Raw genomic sequence first — 16,857 nt, 5'->3', positions numbered from 1 at the left:
GTGCAATTAAAATTTACTTCTCCTCTTTAGGTTCTTCCAACCAAAATGTCTTATGCAGCCAACTTAAAAAATGTTATGAGCATGCAAAATCGGCAAAAGAAGGAAGGGGAGGAACAAAACGTGCCTACAGAAGAATCTGAGAGTTCAAAGCCAGGGCCTTCAGCTCATGATCTTGCAGCACAACTGAAAAGCAGCTTGTTGGCAGAGATAGGATTGACAGAAAGTGAAGGGCCACCTCTCACATCTTTCAGGTAGTTTGAGTTAAAAATCACTCTATGAAATATTACTGAGCTGAGGAAAGAATATTTGGGACTCTGGAAAGTCTTCTAAACTTTAAATGGGCAGCTTTAGTTTGAATTTGGAGTTTGATAGTTTTAAAATGAACAGTCAAACAGTCTTCAAGGAGGTCTGGGCAAACTATAGTAAAAGTCCTTTACTGCCTGGCTTCCTGCTACAGACCTACTATGGTGTCCTGGGTAGCTAAGTTTAAAAATTGGAGTTGACAGCTTGCCATGTGTGCAGGGTGATGCTGCCCACCCTTCTTACAGTGAAGGGCTGAACTGCCTGCACTTTGAATTGCAGCTCTTTTTTTTTTTAAAGTTGAGGTTTAGATTGAAGGGGGACCAATGACGGTAAATTCCATGGAGCAGTGAAGTTACATGCTTTGAGAGTAATTTCTGGTTGGAAGGAAGATGTGTGTTTCAGCTGAAACTAAACCGTTTCGTATGCTTTTGTCTACAAACTTACTGTACCATGGTGGTGTTTATCAGAAATAAAGAGCTTATTTGAAGGCAGAGGGTGAGAAAAAGATGAAGTACACAAACTGTGTCTGAAATTTAAGCTGATTTTGCTGCTTTGTTGTTTTTTCCTGCCTTCTATCAGGCCACAGTGCAGCTTCATGGGCATGGTTATATCTCATGACATGTTGCTGGGACGTTGGCGCCTTTCCTTAGAGTTGTTTGGTAGAGTATTCATGGAAGATGTTGGAGCAGAGCCTGGATCGGTACGTATTTCCTAGTGTAAGGGCAGTTCCTCTTCAAATTAAATCGTGCGCCTCCCTCATTCTGATTTTGGTTTTTGTTTTTTAAGATCCTGACTGAATTAGGTGGCTTTGAAGTAAAGGAATCAAAGTTCCGTAGAGAGATGGAAAAGCTTAGAAACCAGCAATCCAGGGATTTAACGTTGGAGGTAAAAAATGTTAGTTTATCTTCTGAATTGTTTTCATTGATTGAATTATTGCACACAGGATAACTTGCTAATATAACTTGCTAGGAGAAATTGTATTTCAGAAGCTGCAAGCAGGTGTCTTAAGCTTTACTTTGTGAGCTGTGTTGCACTTTGTAGTTTTTCACAATCTAATTGGTGTTTTCTCAGTCTATGCAGAAGTGTCCAGAAACTTCTTGTGAAGCTGAAACTTTTTTGTGTTTTTATTAGGTTGATCGAGACAGAGATCTTCTAATTCAGCAGACCATGAGGCAGCTCAACAATCATTTTGGTCGCAGGTGTGCTACTACTCCGATGGCTGTACACAGAGTAAAAGTTACTTTTAAGGATGAGCCTGGAGAAGGCAGTGGTGTAGCACGAAGCTTTTACACTGCTATTGCACAAGCTTTTCTGTCAAACGAGAAACTGCCAAATCTAGATTGCATTCAGAATGCCAACAAAGGTACCCATACAAGTAAGTGATGTATAGCAATTAATCTACAGATAACATTCATAAAAGCCTTGGATTATTTATTTTTTTTATTTTATACTGAAGTACTTGGCATTGTCTCAGAGCTTAGTTAGCACAGTAACTGTGAAAATTGTGCATGTTACTTCTCTGGGGCAAGGAAATGGCATTCTTTCTGCTTCTAGAAACAGGAAGCTCTTGTTTTTCTAGAAACAAGAGTCTGCTTTACATGCTTTCCATTCTTTTGAGCATCTTTCTCTCCAGTACGTAATAAATGTCAAGATTTCAGCTAGTAAGAGCTTACACATTTTAATATAACTGCTCCATCTGGCTTGTCATGAATACATTTTAATGTTTTTGAAAGTATATATAACTCTTGAAATACTTCAGCATTTGTAAGTTGGTACAAACACTTCAGGTTCCTTTCTTAAGTTTGACTGAACCCGAGTCACTACTTCTAAGTGAAGTGGTTCTGTCTCATTTGCATCTTTCAAGCTATCTTCTGAAGCCATGTCCTCCTTACACTGAAACTTAAGTAGGAGAAAGAAATATAAAGATGTTTAAGCTTATGAGGCTTTTTCCCCTTCAGGTCTGATGCAGAGATTGCGAAATAGGGGAGAGAGAGATCGGGAAAGGGAGCGAGAGAGAGAAATGCGGCGAAGTAGTGGCTTACGAGCTGGTTCTCGGAGAGATAGGGATAGGTAAGTGATGTATTTTCAATTTGTTGGAGATACTTTGTCAGACAGAATTATTGCCTTGGTTGTATCAGGAAAGATACCTTCCTCAAATTAAATATGTCTGGCTTTTTTTACTTTCAGGAGCAATTTTCAGGGTAATTTTTTTTAAATCCAATATATACTTCAATTCTCTAAAGAATAATTATGCTTACTTTAGCGTTGATAGATTATGTCTCAACTATTTGCCATCCATCTGTCCTGCTAAAACAATAATACAAAATCGTGTACTAGAATAAAATTGTGAGGTGGTTCATAAACATTTTGATTGTTGGCATGTCTGACTGCTGTATCCAGAATACTAGTAGGCCTAAAGATCTCTGGTTCATTTGATTATCTGCTTCTGAATCATTCTCTCCAAGGAGTTATGAGCAGCACTACTATTCCAGCATAAAAGCTAATGTTTTTTTGCATCTGTGTGCAAATGATACTGTTCTAGATTTTTGTGTGTTTCCTCTGAAATGAGTACAAAGTGCTCTAATTTTCTTAAGGGACTTTAGAAGACAACTTTCCATTGACACACGGCCTTTTAGACCGGCATCAGAGGGAAATCCTAGCGATGACCCTGACCCTCTTCCAGCACACAGACAAGCCCTTGGAGAAAGGCTCTACCCTCGAGTGCAAGCAATGCAACCAGTAAGCCTTACCAATTTCATATACTTAATGATATGTTGCTCTTCTCCTTTTTAAATAAAAAGTTAATTTTCTTGTCCATTATTGTTTAACATAAATTATTAGAATGAGTAGGACTGTTCCTATATTATTTGGCATTTTCTTAAGATTTTGTTTCTGTAATTTATCATTTAGCTTAGGAAGTGTCTTGCAATGAATTCTATATTAAAAATACTAAAACTTTCATAAAACCGTATTTGAAAATGAGAGAACTGGAGGAGAACAGCAAGTCATATAATTCCTTATCCCCAGGCATTTGCAAGTAAAATCACAGGAATGTTGCTGGAACTGTCCCCTGCTCAGCTGCTTCTGTTACTAGCTAGTGAAGATTCACTTAGAGCAAGAGTTGATGAAGCAATGGAACTCATTATTGCACATGGCAGGTAAAGTATCAAGGATTTAGGTAAGAAATGAGAACTGATTTTGTGACCCAAACACTTTGACTATGCTACATCTAAGTCTGATACATACAACTTATTCCTTGCTTTGTTGTATGTAGTTTTCTTTGGATGAGAGACTTGTTGACTTCGGTTTAATCTAATCTGTCTCGTTTCAGAATATCCCAGTTCCTTTGGATGAGAGACTTGTTGACTTTGGTTTAATCTAATCTGTCTCGTTTCAGAATATTCCAGTTCCTTACTGTGAAATTAAATCTGCCTTTATCTTTTTTTCCCTTGTCAAGGGAGAATGGTGCTGACAGTATATTGGATCTTGGATTGCTAGACTCTTCAGATAAAGTGCAGGTAATGAATTGTTGCACAAATCAAACATACTTAAGATCCAGTTGTATCAGTTAATTTTAAGAATTTAAGCAACTGTAGCTCTCCTTTATCATGCAAGACAAGAAGTATAAAATGTTACCGTTAGGAAATATAATGGAAATTCTCAAACAGTGAACTTAAACCTTTGGGTCTAGTAGCAAATAGCTTCTTGATGTGTGTCATTACTAGAATTAAGTATGTTAATTGCTATTCTGACTTTCAAAACAGGAAAATAGAAAGCGACATGGTTCCAGCCGCAGTGTTGTAGATATGGAATTAGATGATACAGATGATGGGGATGACAATGCACCACTTTTCTACCAACCTGGAAAACGAGGGTTTTATACACCAAGGCCTGGTAAAAACACAGAAGCAAGGCTGAATTGTTTCAGAAACATTGGCAGGTATGCTACTATTAACTAGTGCAGTTTGCACTATGTGAAAACAGTGTGAAGTTTCTTTTCCTGTTATTTTTTTATCTTTTTTTAACAATGTGGAAGTTTTATATTGAAGGCAATACTTTTTTGAAATCATATAGGTCTGTGATTTTCTTTTTGGGATAGACAGGGCTGGAAAGCTACCTGCAGCTTGATTCTTAGAATATTTTGACTTTCCTAATGTGAGTTTGCTGAATGATCTCCAGTGTAATTTCTTTTGTGCTGAATCAAAACCCATATGCTTATTTTCAGAATCCTAGGATTGTGCTTGTTGCAGAATGAACTGTGTCCCATCACGTTAAATAGACACGTAATCAAAGTTCTTCTCGGCAGAAAGGTAAATTGACACAGAAATTTTAGTTTTCTTCAATTAATGAAGCTTAATCTTGAAAAACTGTTTTATTCTTTTTTCGTGCATGCATTGAGTAGCAGAGTTGATACTGGAACTGTAAGGCTGCCTTTAAATTTAATTTGAAGAATATTAGTTTTATCATTTCGTAGAGTTTGAACTGAGTGCGTGTACCAGGAGTCAGGTATTTGACCAAGATGGAATGATTTATAGTAGGCTAGCCTTCTACTATCTTCAGAAACAGTTTACTGTCTCCTCTTTTTCTCTGCCTGAGACTGAAGACTTGAAGACGTAGTGTTCAACAGTACTAGGCAACAGCATGTCAGCTTTCTGAAATGCATTTTCCTCAGTATTTGAGAGAACTCCTTGAATTTAATTGTAATTTTGTCTCAGGTGTAGGTGTAACTTAATTCAGAGAATAATTACCTAAACTTTCAGCAAAAATGCTTCCTCCCTCACCCCAGAGACCCCTAACTATATATTGCACTTTTCATGCATTAGTTGGTAGCATTGCGAGTTCTGTGTGATGCAACAAACTTAAACCAAGGCTTGTTACTGCTGTTTTTTCGTTAAAAACTGTTGGTCACATAATCAGTTATCCAAGATACATACAATCTTTGATGAAAAAGGGTTAATGGCAGAAAGGTATGCCTCCAAGTGTCCCCTGGTATCTTCCAGGAAATACTCCCTTCTAATTACATTCTTCAGCTTTTTCTTCCATTTGCATTCCTTTCAGTTAAATGTTGGATATATTAAAGAGTATTTTAGGTTTAGTTTAGTTTGTAGATGACTTCTCTCCAGGCTGATAAAGAACAAGCAAAGAACTACATAAACCAGCAAGAATTAGACATTGGTATTTTAACTGTTGGAAACTCTGGTATACAGTTGGGCCATTGGTCACTTAAATGTGTCTACATATCAGCAGTATGTATGTGTTTTAAGTGGAGGGGAACTTTCAGCATTTTGGAGCAGTGATGCAAATTGTTTCCAATTTCAGTCAGCCTCCATCATATCTCTGTTATCTAGGTAATACGTAAAAGATTTGTTTAAAAAAACCCTATAAATTTTCTTTATAATCTCTGTGCCCTTAGCGGCAGGAAAGGCTTTAGAGGTCTGTCTTTATGTTCTGGTAATGCACCTCAGTTGAGTGTTCAAATATACCTTCAGAGGTGGCTGAATATATCAGTTTGACTGCCTTTATGTCCAAGTGTTTGTATGCTTTTTACATGGATGACACACTGCTGTATGCCAGTACATAGATTAGGCACAGGTCACATAATTCTGAGTATATTCTTGAACAACAGGAGTGCTTCAAACATTACTTTCAAACATCTATCTTTTTTTATAGGTGAACTGGCATGACTTTGCTTTTTTTGATCCGGTTATGTATGAAAGCCTTCGGCAACTTATCCTCGCTTCCCAGAGTACAGATGCTGATGCAGTGTTTGCAGCAATGGATTTAGCCTTTGCAATAGACCTGTGTAAGGAGGAGGGTGGAGGGCAGGTAAGCACAGAAAAACCTGTATCTCTGTAGCTTCAGAACTGGGCAGCTTATGCATGCAGTAGTGTTCACATATTAACCCCTGTACTTGCCAGGTGGCAGAGATAATGTTTTACGCTTCCTAGATTCAAATACAGGGTGGTTCTTGGACACTGAAGTGTGGCTTTTCTCTCTAAAGCTGATGTAGAGCCTACCATGAAGTCTGGATAGCATAGTCAATCCTAGGGAATCTTTAAAGCTAACCTGTAATAGGAAATTTTGCTTGTTTTTAGAGGCATATTAAGTAATAAATCACTGTGCAGCTTACTGTGTCTGTTGGTAATAATCTTATTTCCTTTTTTTCTTCTCTTTAAATGGTACTTGTTACTTTGCCATAGGTTGAACTTATTTCCAATGGTGTAAATATACCAGTCACTCCTCAGAATGTATATGAGTATGTCCGGAAATACGCAGAACACCGGATGTTGGTAGTAGCAGAACAACCTCTGCATGTAAGTCTTTGGTGCAGTATTTGTAAAAACAGAAGAACGAAAAAACCTGTGAGTTTCCAGTGAGATAATTCTGGTATCGTTAACAACAGTATTGCTACTCAGGTTTCATTTGAAGTCTTAACAGCTTGGTTAAAAATACATAATGTCCTAATGTTTTGTAATGATACAGCTGTTTGTGAAGTACTGTGCTGACCACATACTTTCGTAGAATGAAGGTAATTACTTTCAGACTTGATCTCATTGGTTTAAGCTTGTATGTTCGTTTCTTGAGGTCAAATGGCACATACCCTCCTGGAATTTTTGCTTTGTATTTAGCAGTGACTGTTACAATCATCTGTCACCTTTGATTTGTTTAGCCTTATAAACACAGATTAAAAAGAAATTTCAAAATACTTACATAAATCACCTTGAACTTCTGACTTGTGTCCTTGTTTGAAAAGGAAAAATCAGTTATGAAACATACAGCTTTGCTTTTATTTTACTACCCTGGCAAGAGCCCTAGCAATTGACTATAAAACTGCACTAAAAATAATTTGGATTTTGAAAGAAGAACTTTTTAAATTAAAGTTATGGAAGCATATATTTCTGTTACCAGTTAATGAAGGTCCAGTACAGGGAACTACTTTCTGTCATACGATACTACGTCTAATCTTGGTCATTTCTGAGGACGGTGATTTCCTGCTGTACTTCTGAGATAGGCTAGCAGACTGCTTGATTACCTCTGTGAAGTTTAGCTCCACAGTTCTCACAGAAAGAACATGTTGCTGGAAATAGGCTACTTGATCTCAGTGTGCGGCTGCATTCATAATTGCACTCTTGTTTATTTTAAGAGTTGAAAGCCATAATGTTTGTATTTACTTGGGAATTTCCTAAGACAAATTTATTCATACTTTCATTTTGAAAATGAAATTTCTAATCTTTTCAGGATTTTATTCATATAAAATATGTGTGTATATAACATTTTTAAAGCAGAGTTGGCATGTTGAGTATCTGTGGAATCAAAGAAAAAGTAACATGCAGGATGCTTTTTGTAATGCTCAGTAGATTCAGTGTAGCTCAGCAAAATACCTGACTTTTTAGCATTAGAGAGTGCATTTGCTTCTGCTCCTGATCAAAATATTAGTTCAAATCATTACTGCTTTCTTTTGCAACAGTAGGTGTAGGGTTTAACAGATTGGTGCAGTTCTTTGCTTCAAAATATTTGAATCTCAGATGGCAAAGGTTTGAAAGAACAGCTAGGAGAATAAGGAATTCTGAGATAATGGGGGATTTCACATGGAATGTTTTGGTAATGCATTTATAGTCAGTCTGAAAATTATTATGACTATAATATGAACCTTGTGGTTTTTTACTTAAGGCAATGAGGAAGGGTCTCCTGGATGTACTTCCAAAGAATTCATTAGAAGATTTGACAGCAGAAGATTTCAGACTTCTAGTAAATGGCTGTGGTGAAGTAAATGTGCAAATGCTAATCAGCTTTACCTCTTTCAATGATGAGTCAGGTATGAAAGAACTTCCTCATTCAGAAACTGAGTTGCAGGAATAATTTAACACTGCCTGTTCTGTGTAAAGTTACCAGCATTAAACTACCTCTTCAATTTTGACATCACTTAAGAAGTCACTGAAAGGTCTAATACAATTATTATTGTTTTTACATACCTTTGAAAATATTTACCTTCAATAGGGGGGTGGGGAGCTTTTTCCAGCTTTTCTGTCACTATATCTTAAATACAAGGATTGTATTATTGGTAGCCTGTCCTTCCTTCTAAAAAGTTCTGAGCTAACTTCAGAACTATGAATGTGATGGATACAGTCTGATATTTCTTGCATATTTTTTAAACTATATTTAGCTGTTGTTAGGCTTATTGGGAGGGAGGGCATGAGGGTTGTATTGAGGTATTTCAGAGTTAGCTTTTACATTCAGAAGTATGTGTATTAGTTTTGAAGTTACTAGTGTCTCCAGTATCAGGATTTTATGAATGAGACTGTAGCTGAGATCCAACTTGCAGTACAGGTAAAACAGATTTCTTAATATTTACTGTCCAGTGCACCAGCTGAATTATGTATCTTTTCTTATTTCACACAGGAGAAAATGCTGAGAAGCTTTTGCAGTTCAAGCGTTGGTTTTGGTCCATAGTTGAGAAGATGAGTATGACAGAAAGACAAGATCTTGTAAGTTGTCTGTTCCCAGGGGAAATGTACAGAGGAACTGGAATAACTTTGGCATCATTACTGTTTTTAACTGTGTCTACTTGTATGTGAAAAGCTGAGGTAGCAAAGCAGCATAATAGGGTTTGATTAGACTCTAAGTTCTAGAAACATCAGGTGTGAATCCTAGACCTTCCTTGCAGCTGAAAGTAAGTGCAGTATGTCCTTATCCATATTTACAGGTCTCTCACGGAAGCAGTGTCCGCACAGTTATTCTTAAATTGAGTAACTGGTTTGGCAGCTGTGCTGTGGGCTAGTGGGGTCTTGAGGTTGAGTTCTCCTCCTGGATAATCCGTGTATCCCAAAGGCAATACCTGTGTCCTTGCTGAAAGATGTCAGTAATGATACTATCTCTTTCTCAGAGCCCTTTAGGAATAGCTGATGAGAAGCATGAAAGAGCAAGATACTGTTCAGCAGGGTTCATTTTGTAAAAATTGTCTATAAATTGTATTCATTGCATGCTTCCTAAAAACTTCCTACTACTTAAGGTACTCTCTTTCCTTTACAGTTTCCTAAAAGGAAACAAGGACTAATCTGGAAAATGGAAAATCTAGAACACATTTGTTAAGGCATATCTGTGGTTACAATTTGGTGATTTACTGAAGATTTATTGATGAAGGATCATTTTGAATGCTGCTTTTATCAGTTTTAACAGAAAAACATAAAATGAGCAGTCAAAGGAAGGAAGTGAAGGAAGCCACAACAAAACCATGTAGCATGACCATTGAGTTAGCTGGAATATTGAACATAGTATGATCAGACTTGCTGTGACTGTGCAGCTCTTTAACCTATCCCTACACAACATGTAGGCAATACAAATTTTAGCCTTGTACAGCAACATTTTAAATGCTGTCTTCTTTTTTCAGGTTTACTTTTGGACCTCAAGTCCATCATTGCCTGCCAGCGAGGAGGGATTCCAGCCTATGCCATCAATTACAATAAGACCTCCAGATGACCAACATCTTCCTACAGCAAACACTTGCATTTCTCGCCTTTATGTCCCACTCTATTCCTCTAAGCAGATTTTGAAACAGAAATTGTTACTCGCCATTAAGACCAAGAATTTTGGTTTTGTGTAGAGTATAAAAAGTGTGTATTGCTGTGTAATATTACTAGCTAAGTTTTGTAGATTTTTCCATTTGTCTATAAAAGTTTATGAAAGTTAATGCTGTCATACCCCTGGTGGTACTTTAAAGATTTAAATGCAAACATTCCTGTACTAAATTTGTAACATAAAGGCCTAAGGAGCACTGGCAAGATCTGATTGCAACAGTTTGCTAGTCAGTAACTCCTTTGCCTAACCCCAGCCAAAGATGACAGCAGAACAATATAATTTACACTGTGATTTATCTTTTTGCTGAGGGAAAATATGTAAAATGTTCTGAAAATTCACTGCTGCCTTTGTGGAAAGTGTTTCAGCAAAGGTTCTTGTATAGAGGGAGTAGGGAATTTCAAAATAAAAAATTAAGTATGTTCTGTGTTTTATTTTAACTTTTTTTATTTTTAAATGGTGTTTAATTTGTGGTTGGCTGCAGTTGTGTATCATGTATATTGAACTTGTAAAAAGTTCCTGACAGCTCAGATCCCAGAGTTGGGATCATTCACTTATGAAACCACTTTCATTGCAATTTTTGTTCTGATTGCATTGAACTCTGGCACATCAGATACCATCACTAATATTTTGCATGTAATCTGTAACCTTAGTGGCTTTTGTTTCAGTTTGGTTTTTTTTTTTCCTGTACATATGATGAGGCCAATGCACAGTATTTCATAGTTCACAATCAACATTTTTGTATCCCTGTTTCAGTGAACAGACAGTCAGGAGATTGTTCCACTACCAGTTCTAACCCAACACTTGTACTACGTTATCTTAACTATGTAAACTCAGCCTGGGCACTTTCTGGTAACTGTAAAATGTTTATAAGATCATGATTATTGAAGATACATTTTGGAAAACTTTAATGTTCGTGAGCAGCTTAACTTCTTTTGTATCTAGCCTTTTTTTAAGTATCTTGTTACAGTTTTTTAATAAAGAAATTACAGACAAAATACCAAGTCATATTGAAGAAACAATAGTTTTTATTTATTTAGCCATTTATGCTTTAGCTAACTGCATACACTAAACATAGTTGTTCATTAAAAATCTGGATTTTGTAACTGAAAAATTGACCTGCAGAAGATATTCAGCCCACATTTTACAGTTAGCAGAGAATCCTGAATGAAACAGGCCAGGCAACCCCTTCTTTTCACAGAATTGGTTTGAGGGGAAAGTGGCTTGTTCTGAAAACTCTCAAGGTAATTAGGTCAGAGTGAAATTCCCAAACTGTGTTGTAGTGGGTTCTGCTGTATGTTCACTTTTGAAGTGGTTGGTTGCTTTTGGGGAGGGCAGTCTTTGACCATAATCTACGACTTGTTTTCTCTAATGCTTGAGAGATTTTTGAGAGTTAGGAGGTGATTAATAAAGGAGCTACTTTTTCTGTGTCAAAACAAGTATCTGAAAGCTTAGCAGGCTGAAGTACTGAAGGTTAAGAGCTTTTGTGGTGGTGATGTTCTCCTTCTTTCTTGCTTCTCCAACACCGTAAGTCCATGTTTGCGATTTTTCTTCCTTTTGTTGGGAAGAGCTGAATTATCGTTCTGCCAAAATCGACATGGAATTCACCGTTGTCAGAGCTCCACTGGGTTTTCCTTTCTGTCAGCTAGCTGAGGGTGACCAGAAGTTACCCACCGCTGTGATTTTTAAAAAAAGCCTCTGTTTTCATCATTTACTTAGTTGCTAGAGGTATGGAGGACAGCTGACACCAGAAATTCTGATCACCAGTTGCCAAATTGATGTTGAAAATCCCATTTTCTAAATAAGGCTGACTGATTCAGACTTGTGTAGTTAAGCTGCAGATAACTGAGGAAACAGATGTAGAATTATTTCTGCATGTATTAATACCTCTTAAATCAGTTATCTTAGAAAAAGGTAGTTTCACTGTTTGAGGATTGGAGTCCAGTTGGGATTTCCTGTTGTGACCTCCAGTGTATCTTAAGTTCAAAACTGCATTGGATTTTACTGTGCTAGTATCAATTAAAAATGAAAAGCAGTACAGCTACACAAGTTTAGCTGTAGGTGTATTAGTATAGAGAAAATTTATGCTGGTATGGCTGTTCTCATATATTAAGGAGGATAGTTACAAGGGTACAAAGCAACATACGCCTGGACTTCTAACTGGTGTCATTATTTCCATTACCAAAAATGCCTCTAACTGAAATGTGTAAAGTAAGTAGAAGGCAACAAGACAAACTGTTTAGAATAGGCATCAAATCTACAGTTTGTAAAATAAAGCTCCCTCCCTCACAAAGCTTTGTGAGACTTCATGTATTAAAAAGTATCCAAGGCCCTTGGATGAAAGGCCATATATAAATGTAAATACTATGCGTGTATATATATATGTATTGTGTGTATATGTATATAAGTGTATGTGTATGTATAACATATAAATATATGTTATATGTATATATATTTGTATATAGCTTAAACTTTTTTTTTAAGTCGTGTAATGTATAGCTAGACAGAAATTATACAGATAACTCAGTAGCTCACCATATATACACACACAAGGCATTCTGGTAAGTGAAGAGGGACTCTAGAATGATTTATGCTGCCATCATTGACTTGAAATGTGTATGTAGCTTTATAAATAGCTTTTTTCCTCTGTATGGTATATTTAAACTATATCAAGATTTTAATAAGAAAAATGTTTATTAAAATCATACACCTCATCTCCCTTTGGCTTAAGCCCTTCTGTTAGTTCACTTTTAAGAGGTAGAGAAACTAGTTAAAAGAAAATCCTGTAATGTTTACATTTTTGAATAGTCCTAAATGCATAACTGCTGGAAAAGGAGATAAAGGTAGCTCCTAATGAAACATTATCACCAAGTACTAGACTAGTTTCTATTCTGAACTAGGGAGAGCTGACACCTTGGTTCTAACTTCTAGGGCTAATTCTTGTTGGTTTCTGTTCTCAGCTGACTATATCCAATGCAGAAACAAATTTGTGTGTTCCAGCTTTGTTAGTTTTCCGGAAGTGAAAAATTGGATGGACTTGCCATCAAGCGGCCTTTCCCATCTGTTTGGTCTGGGAGTAAGTTTTCTTTCCTGCAAGTTAGTCATCTGGTCATTAGGTAACATGCAGTGAAAAACCTGTAAAGTGGCAAGTCTGTGAATCGAAAGCAATACCCTTCTTGTGCAGCCGCAGTCGTTCAGGGAGCCAGAGGAAGGGAAATTTTACTAATCTCTTAAAACTATCTTCGTATAACTTGCACAATTGTATACAGAGCTGCTGTTTTTCTGGAGTTTACTTCCACATGTACACCCAAGGAGAAGTGCACAGAGGGCAAGGAGTGAGCCTTCCCTGGGTAGCTGGAGTGCAGGTCTAGGAACTGCTCAGTCCCCAGCACTCGCCTCCCCTACAGTCCTGCTTCTCCCAGGGTGCCCTAATTCTGCATACCTCTTCATCATGCTTAACACTGCGTGAGAGAGTGTGCAGTGGGTTAGTTGCAACCTTCTCAGAGAAACCTTGCTGCTGTTCTCCTTTAACTCCCATTTATAGTGTCCTTATAATCTGTGGATCTTGTCTTGTGTGTGAATCTCTAACTGCCATTCTGAGCTTTTTCCATGTCTGTAATTTTTTGCTTCAGTAACACTTGCTTTTCTCTGGCTTCCTCTCTAGGGCAAACTACGGCTGTCTATCTTAGTAGCTTTTATTACCTTTTTCTTTTCAAGCTTTGTATGATTTCATCTGAACTCTTCATACTGCCTTTTTAAGAACAGGTCTGCCAAACACAACAGAAAATTCTGCAAGCCTGGATTAACTGGATTTGAGCGTGTGTGGCATTTGCTTATCCCAAGGTCTGAATGTCCACACACAGATTGAAGTGTGTAGGTGAAGGGCTCTAGCAAAAGCTCCAGAGACTCCTGAACTCACAGTGCTGGAAGTTCCCACGTGGTCTGTGTGGGGAGGAACAGATGCTAGAACAGGCATCACAACTGGAGTCTGGCCTCCATCACAATGTACTCATTGCCCAGCAGAACTTCTAGCATCACCAGGAGCACCGACGGGTCGCTTCCTAGTTGGAAACTACTTTTATGGTTTTCATTTGGAGCTATTTGAGTAGCTTATGATTGGACAGATTTGCTGAATTGAGCAGCATGGAGAGCTTTTAATTTTTCATATACTTTTTCAGGATTTTCTGTGGAGTTGTCTTTAGGAGGATAACTTTATATCTTGCTTGGAACACAAGCCTGTAGGACTTCTTTTGCTCCCATTTATCAATGGCTTTCTTAATATACAGGTATTTTTTTGTTGTTAAATATCACAAGTTACTATTATAGTAATACACCATTTAGTATAGCAAGAAACGGTTGCTCTTGTGGTAAAACTTCTCAGTATCCCTTGTCTAGTGACAGTGGCAGCTAGCACAAATGTGTGTGTTTGAGTACTGTAATCATGTGAGCCTATTGGAAAGTAGGTTGCTGCCACAGCCTGTAGTTAGTTTTCTTTGCGAGGACACTCCAAAGAAAACAGTTTTAAGTGAATTTCACTTTAATTTACATATGAAAATTCTTAAATTTACCTGAAATGGCATTCTTCATATAGAAAATGATACTTACAAAGCATTTTTAAAAGGCATCTAACCACTCCTAAAATAAGTAATATCTTTTGGGGCAATGGGAGGGAAGTGCAATTACAGTTTTAAGCTGTGATGACTGCATTTGGGATGCTTTAGAACATAACATTTTGGGACATACTCTGTATCAGTAACCGACTTTGCCTTATCATGAAAAAGTGCGCTGCTAATATGGACTACATTTTTTTTTCTTAATTGCTTTTATTATTTTCAGGACTGCTAAATGCAATTGTGGTGGTTTGGGTTTAGTGGATCATAATTACTCTTTTGGACAGAGCAAGTTTTAGGAATGCAAAGCTCTGCTGTAATCCCATGAGCTCTGGGTCTGTCCAATGGTGCACTAAAGGTGTGTGCTGCTGCTGCACCTCCATTAATTGTAATTAGCAGAGCGAGAGCTGTTATGAAGCCACAGGCCACCCTGCAGGAACACCCGTTCTGGCAGTGTGCTGCCTCAGGACATGACAGTGGATGTGATCCTGCAGATCACATGCAGAAACACAGCTTCTAGCACCGATGTTCATTATGAGCGAGTGCAGGTAAGAGGCTGGTAGACCAGGACAGGGAGCTGGGTCATCTACCCTAGATCATGCTTGCCTAGAAAGGTTGGACTAGATGATTCTTGAAGTCCTTCCCAGCCTGGTATTCTGTAGTTCTGTGCTGCATCACTGGGCAGTTAGGAGCTAAGGAATGAATACAGCTTCCACCTGCTGGGGAGCTCCTTCTGAATACATCGTAGGTAGAGCTGAGTAACCTGAAGTCATGCATAATGCTGTATTTGATGTGTATGATTATTCTGCTTGTAAACTGTTTTACAGATCCACATGTGCTTTTCCATATTTCAGTATCACGTACATGTAACTAATTCATATAAACAAAGCTAACAAGTTTGTGGATTTCTGTGGAGGTGCAAGAGCAGCCAACTGCTGTTTTGTTAATTCTTGTGGTATACTTCCTCTGCAGTATTTTTCCTTTGTATATTAATCTAGGCATTATGTAAATAGGTGTTTGCTGTGCATCTCTTAAAGGGCAGGTGTGACTTCAAGGAGTTATCCCCAGATACTAAAACTCCTTTCTGTTGCTAAAGATACTTAATCTGTGGTAGTTCTTAAACCTTGTCAAATACTCAGCAGGACAAGCCCTTGTTTTGTAAGAGCAGCCAGGATAATCGGGTTAGGGGGCTAAGACAACTGATAGGCAGGACAGTGTTATTTGACAGCTTTAGCATGCCTGAATTTTGCTGTTTAGTGGGTTTTGCCCAGAAACATGTCTCCCTCATACACCATCGGCACACTGCATTAGACACAACAGTGTCATTTGTCAGTGTTAATGGGTCAGTTGGGTTTGCTCTACATCAATGTGTCTCTAATCATTTGCTCTGGACAAAAAATTGGAATCCCTGGTACTTTGTATGCCAGTGAGTGGAGCTGTTGTTGGATATGCATATTAAGCAACTTGTATGGGTACATGGGTAATAACACTGAAAGGGTGACTCGGTGTGCTGAAACCAGGACGCTCAGAAAGAGCACTAGACAGGTAACAGCAGATGTTGGTATAAACCCACCTTTTCTCATTTACTGTTTGCGTGTTTCTGGTGCACTGCTGAGTAACTTCTTGCTTAGGGCAGTGTTTTTGCTCCTCAGAAAACTCACTATATGAAAACCAAAGCTGTTCTTGAGCTTTGGATGAGCATCGTCACCATGTTGCATGGATCTCGCTGAACCTTCCTCACACCCTGTCTTGGGGAGGCTTGAGCTCCTCTCACAAAAGGTATAAAAGCAAGAGGAGGTAGATATGGTCTGGAGGAGCCCAGCTGGCCCAGCTCCCACTTCCCATGCTTGGGAAGCAGGGAGGGGGAAGGTCTCAGTCACTCTGTGGCAGCCTGGTGCCTTGAAGAAAATAATCTGAAACTCCAGATGGCAGAGAACTAACAAAAGTGAAGGTTACCTTTCTGGAAGAGGATACCAGAATGCCCTGCAGCCCTCCCTGTGCACTGTGCTTTCCCTGGCTGTGGGGTGGTGGGGATGTTTGGTTGGCACTTGGACTGGGGAGCACCTGGCACCGGTCATGAGGATAGTACACGGTGTCTACGGATTCATCTCTACTGAGAATACCAGGCCTCCATGTCATCCTCCTCCTGAAGGGACCACCCTGGGCTCCAGGCATTTCTCTCGGACTCTTTTAAGTACAGCTCAGTCTTGCCTGTGTGCTCCCCGCCTGTCTTACTGCTCCTTGTGGCTCACCGGTGTTTGCTTTTAGAGTTGTCTTTGATGTCAGGTCTTCATGACAAACCAGGCCCTACCTAGTGGGTGGGACTTTTCTTCTTATGGACTATTTCAGCATTTTAGTAAATGACCCACAT

The 16,857-nt window shown here is 38.4% G+C and overlaps 1 protein-coding gene across 18 annotated transcripts in view; it reads left to right on the top strand.

Moving 5' to 3' along the window:
* The window catches only part of UBR5 (ubiquitin protein ligase E3 component n-recognin 5), an 88,680-nt gene extending 76,090 nt beyond the window's left edge, over positions 1-12,590 (top strand). For 13 of the 18 annotated variants that reach the window (XM_061373279.1, XM_061373278.1, XM_061373266.1 and 10 more), the window contains 15 exons: positions 31-251; positions 883-1,003; positions 1,090-1,197; positions 1,435-1,678; positions 2,262-2,373; positions 2,898-3,042; positions 3,331-3,461; positions 3,761-3,821; positions 4,068-4,243; positions 4,529-4,613; positions 5,974-6,129; positions 6,504-6,617; positions 7,975-8,119; positions 8,704-8,789; positions 9,692-12,590. In XM_061373279.1, the coding sequence (XP_061229263.1) occupies positions 31-251; positions 883-1,003; positions 1,090-1,197; positions 1,435-1,678; positions 2,262-2,373; positions 2,898-3,042; positions 3,331-3,461; positions 3,761-3,821; positions 4,068-4,243; positions 4,529-4,613; positions 5,974-6,129; positions 6,504-6,617; positions 7,975-8,119; positions 8,704-8,789; positions 9,692-9,904 (2,118 nt within the window). In that variant the 3' untranslated portion in view covers positions 9,905-12,590. The remainder of the gene's footprint in view (positions 1-30; positions 252-882; positions 1,004-1,089; positions 1,198-1,434; positions 1,679-2,261; positions 2,374-2,897; positions 3,043-3,330; positions 3,462-3,760; positions 3,822-4,067; positions 4,244-4,528; positions 4,614-5,973; positions 6,130-6,503; positions 6,618-7,974; positions 8,120-8,703; positions 8,790-9,691) is intronic. The other 5 variants (XM_061373283.1, XM_061373282.1, XM_061373273.1 and 2 more) reach the window with 2 other exon arrangements.
* The last annotated feature ends 4,267 nt before the right edge of the window (positions 12,591-16,857 follow it).

Source organism: Neopsephotus bourkii, unplaced genomic scaffold (assembly GCF_033783945.1).
Source record: "Neopsephotus bourkii isolate Nb327-2 ecotype Australia unplaced genomic scaffold, CSIRO-AGI_Nbou_v1 NB_1630, whole genome shotgun sequence".
In the NCBI taxonomy this organism is placed as follows: domain Eukaryota; kingdom Metazoa; phylum Chordata; class Aves; order Psittaciformes; family Psittacidae; genus Neopsephotus; species Neopsephotus bourkii.
This window is presented reverse-complemented; position numbering and strand designations above follow the sequence as displayed.